The 13,889-nt window shown below is 42.1% G+C and overlaps 3 protein-coding genes across 3 annotated transcripts; 1 reads left to right on the top strand and 2 right to left on the bottom strand.

The window, feature by feature from the left end:
- The first annotated feature begins 4,620 nt into the window (after positions 1-4,620).
- On the top strand, positions 4,621-6,203 carry LOC121840993 (zinc finger protein 576-like). Its single transcript, XM_042306539.1, has 3 exons — positions 4,621-5,142; positions 5,405-5,674; positions 5,941-6,203. Exons 2-3 carry the CDS (start codon positions 5,443-5,445, stop codon positions 6,201-6,203), a joined length of 495 nt encoding a protein of 164 aa, XP_042162473.1. The 5' UTR covers positions 4,621-5,142; positions 5,405-5,442.
- A 5,428-nt stretch (positions 6,204-11,631) lies between these two features.
- On the bottom strand, positions 11,632-12,141 carry LOC121841400 (trypsin-3-like; the record flags this gene model as incomplete). The annotated part of the gene is made up of 2 exons (XM_042309507.1): positions 11,632-11,863; positions 12,019-12,141. Coding segments are annotated over 2 exons (273 nt in total), but the record flags the coding sequence as incomplete, so codon positions are not given.
- A 126-nt stretch (positions 12,142-12,267) lies between these two features.
- On the bottom strand, positions 12,268-13,252 carry LOC121840992 (trypsin-3-like). The gene is made up of 3 exons (XM_042306532.1): positions 13,210-13,252; positions 12,660-12,816; positions 12,268-12,542 (listed from the first exon to the last, which is right to left on the bottom strand). The coding sequence occupies exons 1-3, from the start codon at positions 13,250-13,252 to the stop codon at positions 12,281-12,283; spliced, it is 462 nt and encodes a 153-aa protein (XP_042162466.1). The 3' UTR covers positions 12,268-12,280.
- Positions 13,253-13,889: the final 637 nt, after the last annotated feature.

Genomic DNA, 13,889 nt, shown 5'->3' with positions numbered 1-13,889 from the left:
AGATTTGCCTGAGAGTCACCAAAATCCTATCGTCACTGATGTAAACATATTAGAAACTATGTCGCATGAGTCCTTTTCGAAATCAGATGTCGTACAAGGTGAAGAATTTACAAGTAAGAAAATCAAGAAAGAGAGAGATTGTGTAGGCGATGAAACTGAATATAACCCAACAAGCAGTTGTCCGAAGGCTAGGGGTCGACCAAAAGGGAGACCAAAAGGCACAGGGAAAACGTGTGAGTACTGCGGACGCCATTTTGATTTTGTGTCTGTATATACCGTCCATCTACGCACTCATACAGGCGAAAGGCCCTATAAGTGCATTGATTGTGACCAAGACTTTGCCCAGCTATCTAACTTAAAAAGTCATGTCAAGAAACATAACAAGCGCTGTCAGCCTCTGAAGTGTCCATATTGCAAAATGAAGTTCAGTAATTCAGAGGAATTGCTTGCTCATTGCAAGTGGCACTCGCAGAACCCGAACCAGGACTCTGAGCCTGAGAGTAAAACGAAGGATAACAGAAATGAGGCCACTCATACACCCCTTGTTTCTCTGAAAGAAAGGAGAAAAAGGGGAAAGGGGGGGATACTCAAATGCCACATTTGTGGGAAAGTGTTTCCCTTTTGGTCTGGTCTGCAGGTTCATATACGTATGCACACAGGGGAAAAACCATATATCTGTAAAGTATGTGGGAAAGCCTTTAGTAATCGCTCATCAATTCGTATTCATGAGGTGACACACTGGTCCATTAAGCCTTACAACTGCACATGGTGTGGAAAGAGTTTCACGCAGTTGTCGTCTGCAAAAAAACATCCCTGCAAGGGTCTGAGGGAGAGTAATGACAGAGGGGGCCGGAAGAAGCCTTTCATATCTTTTACATGCCACATCTGCGAAGAGAGATTTGTTCAGAGGCGTCAGTACAAAACCCACCTGAAAACCCATGCTGGTGTGAAGCTCTTTCGCTGTTTATTCTGTGACCAGCTGTTTAGTGTGATGTCAGAATTTGAAGAGCACCACCAATATTGCACCAAAGTTAGGGGGGAGAAGATGACATCCAAATCTGAATTTAGGATTTGGAAACCTAGAGCCCCTAATCAGCAAAGATCGCAGCAACCAAGTGTCAAGAGTCATTCACCAGTCACCCAATTAGTATTTCCTGCAGCTGCTGATAGTCAACCATTTCAGAACCTTGGACAGACTTCAGCTTCCTCTGTCTCGTTGTTGAACTGTGAACCTACCCCACAGCAAAAATCAAGTGGTCATCAGTCATCACAAACACATGCCAATAAAGCCATTGCTACAACTCTGCGCCCCTTCCAAACATGCATTATACCCACAAATAATCTCACCTCCCTTGTATCAAAGTTGAATAGTCTAGATCGTAAATCTGACCCGAGGAAGTACTTCTGCCCACGTTGTGGAAGACTTTTCAGACACACAGGGAGACTCCGAGCCCACATGCTAACTCATGCCCACAGTCAGAGCTACACCTGTGACTGCTGTGGAAAGACCCTGGAAAGCTGGAAAAAGCTTTGGCTTCACCAGCGAGTCCACAGACAGAAACTAGGACGGTTCTCATGTCCAAAGTGTCGCCAAGGTTTCCGCTTCGTTGGGCCCTACAAGCAGCACATGCTGCGAGAACACCCTGAGTACCAGTGGATCGATGAGAGACCAAACAAAACTCTCCAAGGACTTGAACAGCAGCAGTGCCTGCCTTATCAATGTGAGGAGTGCAACACCAGCTTCAGGACACTAGATTTGCTTTTCAATCATCAGCTTTGCCATTCCTCACCAGGTGACCACAGTATGTTGGTACAGGACGACTGCTATGATTACTCTCCCTCGACACATGAACATGATGTACCTTCCAACATGAATGGATTTGACCCTCACATGAACAGTGGCGTAACACACTCCCATCAGGAACTCCACCATACCTACTACCCTTCTCCGCCTCTACAAGCAAACCACCCACGAGGTTCACATCTCCTTCATTACTTTTCCAATCATTCAGACGTACTACATTCACTGTCACCCCTTATACCTGTGCCTCCCCCAATGCAACACCCAGGTTTCCAACCAGGCCTCCAGTTATATGACTCCACCCAGCTGCTCACAAGCCCTCTATCACCACTGTACTCACAGGTAGAGACCATTCCAAACCTTGACAGAAAAGATGGGAATGTAAACAGGAAGCAGAGTAGAATTTATGGGAATGGGACTAAACGTGCTGCTAGATCCAAGGAGGACAAGGCGACAATGGGGGGGTTGGATTGTGCGGAGTGTGGTGTTCAGTTTCCTGCTGTCTCGCAACTCTATGAGCATTATTTGCAGCATGCCAGGGGAGAGGTGTAGGAAATGAAAATGAGGGACCTTTTTCTAACACAAAAGCACGTTATCCTCCCATCTCTTTCTCAGAGGTTTATCAGTTTAGAAATGGCTTATAGGTCAACTAACAAAAGCAGCATTTTTAACACATAAGGGGTTGTTGTATTGATGTGTTTGAGTGAATATTCTGTTGAATGGCGATTGTTACTCTGGTTGCTTGTTGGTCATTAGGGAAGCTGATTACTTTTGGTTGTTATTCGATTTACTTACACTATGATCAATTTTAGGTTGACAGTATTTTATTTTTCTTTGGCGGGTGTCCCTTAATCTGAAAAGATGGTCAGTGCTTTTATACATTTGAGTAGCTGTAGCAGGTTTTCAGACGAGGACAGATCATGGCCTGCAATCTATTTTTCAATGGAAGTTTGAGTGTAAATTGCTATGCTTGATCATGGAACATTGTCATACCTCTTTTTGTCATTGTTAACCTCTTACTGTCAGACTCTGATTCTCAACTGATGAAAAATAATTTGTAATTTAGCCTACCAATACAAGTGATTAACATCTATTTTAATTCTGTCCATTTATTTAAAAGAAAATTATAAACCTCATGTTTTGCATGTTAGTCTTTTATTCTGTGGTTGTGTTCATTTGTAACTTATGCAAAAATAATATTTTCACTGCCAGTACTCTAGTCTTTTTAACTAATAGGCCAACATTCCCTCGTGTTTACAGAAAGTTATTTTGTTTAGAAAAGCAGTTCTTGTTCTGTTGCTGATGAACTGACAGCTGTTTACATACTGTATATTTTACTTTCCAGTTTCACTCAGTTATTAATGTGTCAGACAAAAATAAAAGCCACCTTTCTAATGTTGTGCTTATTTAATTGCAAACATATTGCCTAGCACAAGTACATATGTAAGCATACAGGACACATCGTGTGGGATTCACATGCTGGTTCGAATGATTTTGTTGTCGAAAGCCCTTTAAAGGCACTGTTCTCATCGAAGTATTGAATGGTTGTCGTTTGCTCACTGTGGAGAACAAACTAACTTTCCCCAGATGATGGGGAGTCAATGTAAGATTTAACATTTTTCAAGACTTTAACTTTGAAATCAGATTGATGTGTTATGGACTACATTTTAATTTGAAGACATATGTGAGACTAATTTCAATTGTTATTGAAATGTAATTACTATTCAGGGATTGTGTTTTTTGCGCCCTTATGTATAGTGTGAAATTGTGATAAAGCTTTATTTTAATGGGAGGCGCCGCTAATAGTTTTTACGGTTGCAGACGACAGAATGGGGCGTGGTCCAAATGGGCGGCAGTAAATCAGTCACGCCACGGTCAAAACATTGGGGTGAAAAAAATGTTCTTCACAATCCCACCATCGGATGCGCACCGGTTGACATCAAACATGGAGAACATGCATATAATTTAATATGTTTATTTTACGGCAAACAAGAGATGTAGTTTACCGGTATCTTTGAAGTATTTTATACCCGTGCATTAAACCGCAAGGGACAGAGAGGATCCATTGAATCTTGAGGAGCAGCCAAGGTAGGCGACGGAATTTGAGGTCATTGACGGTCACAGCCAGGTTCTGTCCATGATATCTTGTACAAATTAGAAGGTGTTCTGTTTTGACCTAAATATGTTATCTTTACTGCGTAGGCTATAAACTGAAGAAATGACACATGTTTTATATAACCATATTTTGGAAAGTAGTTTGATCTGTGACCAGAGTATGGTTCTACAGCTGACACTGTTTATAATAAGCCTTAGCAATCAGGACCAAATGTTGCAGCCATTTCTTTTTCATCATACCCTATTGATGTGCCTACTAATCTCAAAGAATACAATAGGATGGAGACAGTATGTGGTAAAGGAGCGACATTGGATGGTGACATGCTGATGGTCATCGTTAAACAAGAGGAAGAAGACAATATGGAGCAGATGTCCAATGGTCCACTGTCATCTGACACACTCATCAAACAGGAGCAAGAAGAGGGCCTAGAACAAGGCACTACAGGTGGGTCCAAATAAGGGTTTAGGAGCCTGCAAGCCAACACTTGCACAGAAACTGAATTGTAGTATTGATCATTTTACAACATGATACAATATATTAGTCTCTTATTTTCAACCTTGATTTTCAACACATTTTCTTTCTTTGCTCCTGCAATCCCACAAAATCATGGTCGAGCTTCAACTCCAGCTGGCGACCAACTCCCTGAGGAAACCGACACCCTGGAAGAAACAGAGGAGGAGAAAAAGAGGAGGAAGGGAAGACAGAAGAGAGGTTCTGGTCTGCTGTTGAGACTGTGGATGTCTCTGGGTCAGACTCCAGTTGGTGCTGCAGACTGTGTCAGCGCTGCTTCAGTTCCTCCTGGCAGCTGACGGGACACTGTTGTACTGGCATCGCAGGGGAGGACGGGGTGCCCACGGCCACAAGGTCAAACTGGAGTTCCAGTGCCCAGTGTGTGGCGACCGCTTCCTCCACGCCTTCATCATGCACAAGCGCAGTCACATGGGCCAGTCCCAGTACGTCTGTGGGGTCTGTGGACGGACGCTCAAGAGCCTGTGCATGCTGTCCTCCCACAAGTGCTCACACTCCCGCCGCCGCGGGACTGTGGCTGAACGACAGCAGTGCCATGACTGCAGCCAGAGCTTCTGCAACCTGCTGGCACTCAGAAGCCACCGGGAGAGACAGCACGGAGAGGAGAGGAACTGGGAGGATGAGGAGGACAGGGTGGTGAGAGAGGAAGCGGAGGGAAGCACTGCAGTAATCTCTATTGATTCAACCTGAGTTTCAGGTAAGGCTGGTTCTTTATTAGTATTTCCTCTTGTTTAGGCTATGGATTCACCTCTCATTTGCAAGGTACTTGGAATTCTGTGAACTGGTGTCTTAAAACAATTATTCTGATCTAGATATGGTATGTATCTTGTTATTTTCTCTTTTCAATGACTCAGTATTTACCTGTATTTGACAATCTTTCCTCTTTGCAGCAAATCACCACATCATTGTGTATCTACTGGTTCTCCTAACAGTGTCTAATTAGCTTTCTCTTCCCCTAGCCCAGCCTCCCCAGTCTCCTCAGTGCCACCAGTGTTTCATGACCTTTCAGGATGCAGAGACAGAAGAGAGGCATTTACGCTTCAAGCACCCAGTGGAGTATGAGAGACATCTCAGAGGTCGCACAGTGTTTGCCTGCTGTGTCTGCGACCGTACATTCCCCTCCTCCCGCCTGCTCTCAGCTCACCAACGCACCCACAGCAAGTGGAGTCTGCCCCCCACTGGCCCAGAAGACTCTGTCCAAGAAAGCACAGACGGAGGAGAGGCTGAGGGTATATAGAATATTTTAATGTTTTTAATTCAGTCTATGTACTTAATATTTCTTTCAGTTTTCATGTTTTATAATTATACATTTTTTGTGTTTTATTTAAAAAATTACAATGTTTCTATTGTCACACACCGAATAGGTGCAGTAAAATGTTAGTTGTTTTTATATGGTCAGCCATAGTAGTACAGCGCCCCTGGTGCAAATAAGGGTTAACTGTCTTGCTCAAGGACACATCAACAGATCTTTCATCGTGTCGGCTTGGTATTTCAGGTGTGGACAATGAAAAAAACAGAGCTGGTCCAACGAGCTGTGAGCACTGTCATATCATCTTCAATGACCCTCGAACCTGGGAACGTCACATGACGGCCAAGCACCCCCCATCCCTGTCGACACCTACTTCACCAGGGAATGCCTACCTGACTTCTAGACCTGCCAGGGGTCAACTACGACCCTATCGCTGCTCCTCCTGTGGAGAGAGATTCATACAGGAAAGCACCCTGACCAAACACTGCACCGAGGCACACGCCAGCTGAACTGGGAGCATAGATACCAAGATGAAGAGGACAAGAGGTAAGTTGGAGTGATCTATATATATGATTGTTTTCCAGGAGTGCCTTGACTAACTATTTATAAAGTTGTTTAACGAAGAAATTACATGTCACTTATGAGATTTATCCTATAATTTCATTGTAGGTCTTAGTGTCAACCCTTATGCCAACTTTCTCCAACAAGAAACAGAATCTTCACTAAATCTATTTTGAATTAATATCTCTTTAGGGCTGTGACAATACCAGTATTGCAATATTTTTTTCCATGCCAAAAATGAAAACGCGAGGCAGACTTTACTCTTTGTTCCTTTTTATTTTCCAAGCTATAGCTTTGAAAATAAATAAGTGATTCTGGATGAAAACATAACGATGTTTGTTTCCAACTTCAAGGCTGTTTCCCCAAAGAAGTTAAATCCACTTTGTGTTTTGTTTCGTTGCCACAATACTGGTATCGTCCCGGCTCTAACAACTTGAAAAGCACAAGTGTCAAAATGGAGTAGTTTTCAAAATAAAAGCATGACCATATTTATTAGAGATTCACATTAAAAAAAAAAATAGTTATTCACCTGTGCCATGAATAAAGATAGGATGAAAACAGACCAAACCAGCTTTTGATAATTTTGATAGCAATAATGTTTGTACTACGACATGTAAACTACATGAACAAAAGTATGGGAACACCTGCTCATCAAACATCTCATTCCAAAATCATCCCTCTTTGCTGCTATAACAGTCTCCACTCTTCTGGGTAGGCTTTCCATTAGTAGTTGGAACATTGCTGTGTGTATTTGCTTCCATTCAGCCACGTGCATTAGTGAGGTCGGGCACTGATGTTGGGCGATTAGGCCTGGCTCGCAGTCGGCGTTCTATTTCATCCCAAAAGTGTTCGATGGGGTTGAGGTCAGAGCTCTATGCAGACCAGTCAAGTTCTTCCTCAACGATCTCAACATACCATTTCTGTATGGACCTCGCTTTGTGGACGGTGGCATTGTCATGCTGAAACAGGAAAGGGCCTTCTCCAAACTGTTGCCACAAAATTGGATGCACCGAATCGTCTAGAATGTCATTGTATGCTGTAGCGTTAAGATTTCCCTTCACTTTAACTAAGGGGCCTAGCCCAAACCATGGAAAAACTTTATTCCTCCTCCACCAAACTTTACAGTTGGCACTATGCATTGGGGCAGGTAGCATTCTCCTGGCATCCGCCAAACCCAGATTCATAGATCTGACTGCCAGATGGTGAAGCGTGATTTATCACTCCATAGAATGTGTTTCCACTCCTCCAAAGTCCAATGGCGGCAAGCTTTACACCTCTCCAGCCGACGTGTGACATTGCGCATGGTGATCTTAGGCTTGTGTACGGCTGCTCGGCCATGGAAACCCATTTCATGAAGCTCTCAACCAACAGTTATTGTGCTGACGTTGCTTCCAGAGGCAGTTTGGAACTCTGTAGTGAGGGTTGCAATTAGTTCTGACAAGGTGACAGTATTACAGGCACACATGTCATGAGGGCAGTCAAATTCCACGTGACCATTTAGTCACGGAAATTAGGCTTCTCCAAGCTCTGATGCTGCTGATGGTCATTAGTAGCATACCAAACTTGCTAACTGCCTGGCACTCTATTGTCTCTATCACTCTGACATCAATGCAAATGTGATAAAAAATCTAATCAAACACTTAATGAGAGCCCATGAGCTCATGTTGCGCAACATTTCTATAGGCTATGCAATTGAGAAAACAGAGTGATAGCCTCTATTAAAAAGAGGAGGATCCCATCAGCTTTCTATAGGCTAGGCATACTATATTTATTTATCAACTTTCCTAATATTAAGCACATTGCTTCTATTTGAAAAAGGAGTATAGCCTATCTGGCTAGAATGAAAATGAACCATGAGAAAAGCGTCCTCCATTCACTATTTAAGTGCATAGATGACATGGTTTTTTCCCCACTGCCCCTGTTTCGAGACAGTTGCATGATAATGGTCCATTATAAATCAAATTTCACACATATGTTATTTAGTATACAGTACCTTCGGGAAAGTATTCAGACCCCTTGACTTTTTCCACATGTTGTAACGGTACAGCCTTATTCTAAAATGGATTTAAAAATAACTTATCCTCAGCAATCTACACACAATACCCCATAAAGCGAAAACAAGTTTTTAGAATTTTTTGCAAAGGTAATGCAAATGTAAACAGAAATGCCTTATGTAAGTAAGTATTCAGACCCTTTGCTATGAGATTCAAAATTGAGCTCCAGTGCATCCTGTTTCCATTGATCATCCTTGAGATGTTTCTACAACTTGTTTGGTGTCCACCTGTGATAAATTCAATTGATTGGACATGACTTTGAAAGGCACACACCTGTCTATATAATGTCCTAAAGTTGACAGTGCATGTCAGAGCAAAAACCAAGCCATGAGGTCGAAGGAATTGTCCGTAGAGCTCCGGGACTGGATTGTGTCGAGGCACAGACATGAAGGGTACCAAAACATGGCTGCAGCATTGAAGGTCCCCAAGAACACAGTGGCCTCCATCATTCTTAAATGGAGGATGTTTTGAACCACCAAGACTTCCTGGCCACCCGGCCAAACTGAGCAATCGGGGAGAAGGTCCTTGGTCAGGAGGTGACCAAGAACCCGATGGTCACTCTGTCAGAGCTACAGAGTTCCTCTGTGGAGATGGGAGAATCTTCCAGAAGGACAGCCATCTCTGCAGCACTCCACCAATCAGGCCTTTATGGTAGAGGGGCCAGACGGAGCAATGTACAGAGATCCTTGATGAAAACCTGCTCCAGAGCCCTCAGGACCTCAAACTGGGGTGAAGGTTCACCTACCAACAGGACAACAACCCTAAGCACACAGGCAAGACAACGCAGGAGTGGCTTTGGATCAAGTCTCAATGTACTTGAGTTGCCCAGACTTGAACCCGATCGAACATCTTTGGAGAGACCTGAAAATAGCTGTGCAGCAACCCTACACATCCACCCTGACAGAGCTTTAGAGGATCTGCAGAGAAGAATGGGAGAAACTCCCCAAATACAGGTGTGCCAAGCTTGTAGCGTCATACCCAAGAAGACTCGAGGCTGTAATCACTGCCAAAGGTGCTTCAACAAAGTACTGAGTAAAGGGTCTGAATACTTATGTGAATGTCATATTTCAGTGTTTATTTTTTTATAAATTTGCAAACATTTCTAAAAACCTGTTTTTGCTTTGTCATTATGGAGTGTTGTGTGGATGAGGAAAAAAGCCATTTAATCATTTTTAGAATAAAGATCTAACGTAACAAAATGTTGAAAAAGTCAAGGGGTCTGAATACTTTCCAAAGGCACTGTATGTAAAGACAATATTAAATCAATAATAGTGTGATTGGTGACAATATCAGCCTGTCACTTGTGAGTGATATATTATCACTTGTGAATTATGCCCAGTTTAAGGCAAACAGCGCTTGCTTATTTTTTTTTTGGTGCTACTTTTTCAAATCATAGCTGCACACCTCATGTAGCCTGGCCTATATGCTATGATAAGGTTTGTATCACAACTAAAGTGGCCAAATAACTGCTTAAAATTAATCACATTAATCCGCTTTACAATGGGTTTAAAGCCTAACTGGCATACATACTGTGTGCAGAGCTTGAGTTTCAAGTTTGTGGCAGGTAATTTTCACAATAAATGCACCTTCATAATAAAAGCATTAAATGCATAATCTCATTTGTGGTCACTTTTGAGAATGGTGTTTTCCTGCTAATGGAACATTTGCGCTTTTAGCATTCTGCCGTGTGCGCATTGCTGGGCTTATAATGTGAAGAAATAGCCTAACAGTTTATCAACCGGTTTAAGCAAACATTTCTCATCTGTTCCGTCAGGGTCATTGCTTAAAACAGATTTTTTTATGCTAGAAATGGTATTAATTTGGGATCTATCGCATCCCACAAATGTCCCAGACTATGTTTGGAATATTTATTTCTCGCACAGAATAAAGTAGGTCAACTTTTGTACTACGGCGGATAGTCATTTGTTAGGCCTACTCATCTTGTTGGCTGACGAAAAGTAAATGCAGACAGTTCTTCCAATATCTTCAACATGCGCCTCGGAATTGGATAAGAATGTGTGCAGTTGTCTGTCTTCACTTGTAGCCTGTGAGAAAGACCCAATCACGTGACTGCGAGCCATGTGAGTGAGAGGTGCTTCGACACGCAGCCGGGAGAAGGGAATTGTAATTATTGTATTCAGCCCAAGGGCACAACAGTCACTGGCCGCAAAAAGAATTTTTAGGGGGCATTACAGCCATAGAAAGGGGATGCAGCTGGGGTTTTCAAGGCTCTTCAAATTGTGAATCAGACTGATGAAGTGTGTACAACCTATGCAAAAAAACAACAAAGTAGAGCTCATGCCTTTCATGTGACTTTTTTTCAAATCATCATTAGTTGCATCATGCAGCCAAGAATGTATTACAAATCAAAACACAACCCAAGTGAAGTTACATAACTCTAAATGAAGCATATAGGAGTAGCTGTTTCTTTGTTAACCGCTCAACACAAAAATGTGTGCACTCCCTCAAATTGTTTGGAGAAAATATATTTTATTCAGCTATGTCCAATTGTATTCTTCATACTATAAAATAATGATACGGAATTCTAAGCAAATCTTGCCTGTTAAATGAACTAGTGTAGCCCACAGCCATATGGCATAGCCAGATCAGGGCCGAACATAACAAGAAAAATGCTATTCTGTTGTTCTGAAATAGACTACATTTTCTTCATATCATGTTTCTTTTGATCTGTCTAAAATAAATAATGGATTTATTATGATGGTGTAGGCTATATTACATGGATTTTAGACCTTTTAAAAAGTAGATGTTCTAAAAGTCTGCATCAGTGGCTTGTAGGCCATGTGTGGATGCCAGGAGATGCTCAATGTATTTATGTTCATTAACGGTCAATTATTGTGAGAACAGCAGATATTTGCTTGAGAATCACCGTCTGACAAAATTTCATGACTGCCACAGCCCTAGTTGCAACCAAGGACACACCATTTTTACACGCTACGCACTTCAGCACTCGGCTGTCCAGAGCTTGTGTGGCCTACCACTTCGCGGCTGAGCGGTTGTTGCTCCTAGACGTTTGCACTTCACAATAACAGCACAGTTGACCGGGGAAGCAGGGAAGAAATTTGACAAACTGACTTGTTGGAAAGTAGCATCCAATGACAGTGCTACCTTAAGTCACTGAGCTTTTCAGCAAGGCAATTCTACTGCCAATGTTTGTCTATGGAGATTGCATGGCTGTGTACTCGCAGCAATGGGTGTGACTGAAATAGCCAAATCCACTCATTTGAATGGGTGTCCACATACTTTTGTATATATAGGGTATGTTCCTCTAGAACAGTTAGTGAAAAAATAACAGAAGACCGTGTTTAAAAGTAAAATATAATTTATTTTCTCATGACCATTGTTGTTATCATGTATTTCTGTCTTAGAGAATATGTCTAGATCAATTAGTTGGAGGACATGGTGCTGCTGATCCAGGATTTGTAGTTGCAGACCTTGGTGTAGACACCAGGCTTGTTCCTCTGGGCACAGCCGTAACCCCAGGACACAACACCCTGCAGCTGACCATTGCACACCACGGGGCTACCGGAATCTCCCTAATAGAGATATGGGGAGACAGAAATTAAAAGGTGAGCAGATTTGTTTCAGGGTATCAGTCAATCTAGGTTGAAGGATGGTTTTTGGGAATTCTAGAATCGTATTTTCATTAACTCTGTTATTGGATCAGTGGAAGTGCTTCAACTCAGCTTACCTGGCAAGAGTCCTTGCCTCCCTCCATGAAGCCAGCACAGAACATGTTGGAGGTGATCTGTCCAGGATAGGCGCTGTTGCAGCTGCTGCTGCTCAGGATGGGGGATCCAGGCACCTCAGAGTGTCAGATAGTTGCCTAGAGATGGGCAGAAGAGGATTAGTCTCTCGATCATTCTTTCTTTGGTTCTGAGTGGTCAGAGATATAATTTATCATCAGTTTGAGAAACAATGAATACAAAGTCTTTGTGGGCATATTGTTAATGCTACTCACTGCTGCTGCCGGATAGGTTGCCCCAGCCAGAGACCAGACAGCTGGTGCCAGAGTTGGCACAGCTGGAGTGCAGAGCCACAGTGCTCACATAGCTGTTCAGGGAGGTGGGCCTGCTCAGCTTGATCAGCATGATGTCATTTTCCAGGTTGCGGCTGTTGTAACTGGGGTGCATGATGACCTTTACCGAGTCGATGAACTGCTCAGTGCCCTCGTTGACGGTAATGTCGTGCTCACCCAGACGCACCTGCATGCGGCTGGGGAGAGAGAGGGGAGGGTTAATCAGATGTACTCAGACAAATACAGTTTCATGTCAAACATACTGTAGATGGCTTTGGTAAATGTTTTTGAAGAAAGTTTCATCAGTCACATATGACTTGTAGCAGTGAGCAGCAGACACCACCCATGTGCTGGAGATCAGGGAGCCACCACAGAAGTGGTAGCCAGACTTCAGTGATGCCTGGTAGGATGCAGAGTTCTTTCTGCACTCATACCCTCCGACAATCTTGTCATCCTCAATGGGGGCAGCGACTGAGTGGGATGTAAAGGAGAAATCTTTGTAAAGAAAAAGGTCAAATGTACCAAACTTTTCAAACGGTGTATTATAGTATAGTTATACATGTATAGCTTATAGTATAGTTATACATGTATAGTTATAGCTTATAGTATACTTATATAGTTATATATGTATAGTTATAGCTTATAGTATACTTATATAGTTATATATGTATAGTTATAGCTTATAGTATACTTATATAGTTATAGCTTATAGTATAGCTATACATGTATAGTTATAGCTTATAGTATAGCTATACATGTATAGTTATAGATAGTATAGCTATACATGTATAGTTATAGCTTCAGTTTATTTTCATGCCGTTTTTGACCCACTTATTCTTTCATGTTGAACAAACCGGTACTCACATGCCACAGCGAACAGAGCGAGAAGAAGAATAATGACCTTCATGGTTGTCTGTTTTTGCCTTGGCACTGAGCCACTGTCAGTCCTCTACCATTGGTCAGTCTCAAGGACATACATGTATACATTTCCATCGGTACCTGTCAAACAGTAACTTGCGTGTGAACGGACATATGGCTAACGAGGCTCCTCAAATGAGGATGTCTGCTTAACGGCATTATCTTACATCCCTATGTAAATTCCTAGAATGTTTAACTGAATAGACATTTTCCCTTTTTCTGACTCCTCATTGAAGCAATATAGAAATGTATATTCATACAGTGCTTGGTTTTGTGTTACATACTTTCTCCAAAATAGATTCACTATGAGGCCACAAGGGGGCGTTTCATGACCTAGCATTTGAAGTAAGCCTGGCATTTTGCAACTGGTTTCGAGTATTGGTCAGAAAGGAGAGTGTGTCTAAGGGTTCCTCGGCTTCATTTATCAATATAGGCTGTTTGTTACGGAGCCTGTTTCTTTGATATAAAAAACAGTATAACAACATGGATTGTATAACAACATTAATCATATGATCATGATATCTAATTGTTGTAATGTAATATGTTTTTGTTCTAATGATAGTTAAATAAAGGTAAAATTAAAAAATTATTATTATTATTTTTTTTAAATGGTTTATTCACCTCAG

Source organism: Oncorhynchus tshawytscha, linkage group LG03 (assembly GCF_018296145.1).
Source record: "Oncorhynchus tshawytscha isolate Ot180627B linkage group LG03, Otsh_v2.0, whole genome shotgun sequence".
Classification (NCBI taxonomy): domain Eukaryota; kingdom Metazoa; phylum Chordata; class Actinopteri; order Salmoniformes; family Salmonidae; genus Oncorhynchus; species Oncorhynchus tshawytscha.
This window is presented reverse-complemented; position numbering and strand designations above follow the sequence as displayed.

Bases quoted from the DNA above. Each gene is read 5' to 3' on its own strand.
- LOC121840993 (XM_042306539.1), top strand. From the start codon at position 5,443: ATGACCTTTCAGGATGCAGAGACAGAAGAGAGGCATTTACGCTTCAAG. The intron at 5,675-5,940 runs GTATATAGAATA...TTGGTATTTCAG, and splicing joins AGACGGAGGAGAGGCTGAGG to GTGTGGACAATGAAAAAAAC.
- LOC121840992 (XM_042306532.1), bottom strand. From the start codon at position 13,252: ATGAAGGTCATTATTCTTCTTCTCGCTCTGTTCGCTGTGGCAT. The intron at 12,817-13,209 runs GTGAGTACCGGT...CATCCCACTCAG, and splicing joins CGCTCTGTTCGCTGTGGCAT to TCGCTGCCCCCATTGAGGAT. The intron at 12,543-12,659 runs ATATGTGACTGA...CTCTCTCCCCAG, and splicing joins GCTGCTCACTGCTACAAGTC to CCGCATGCAGGTGCGTCTGG.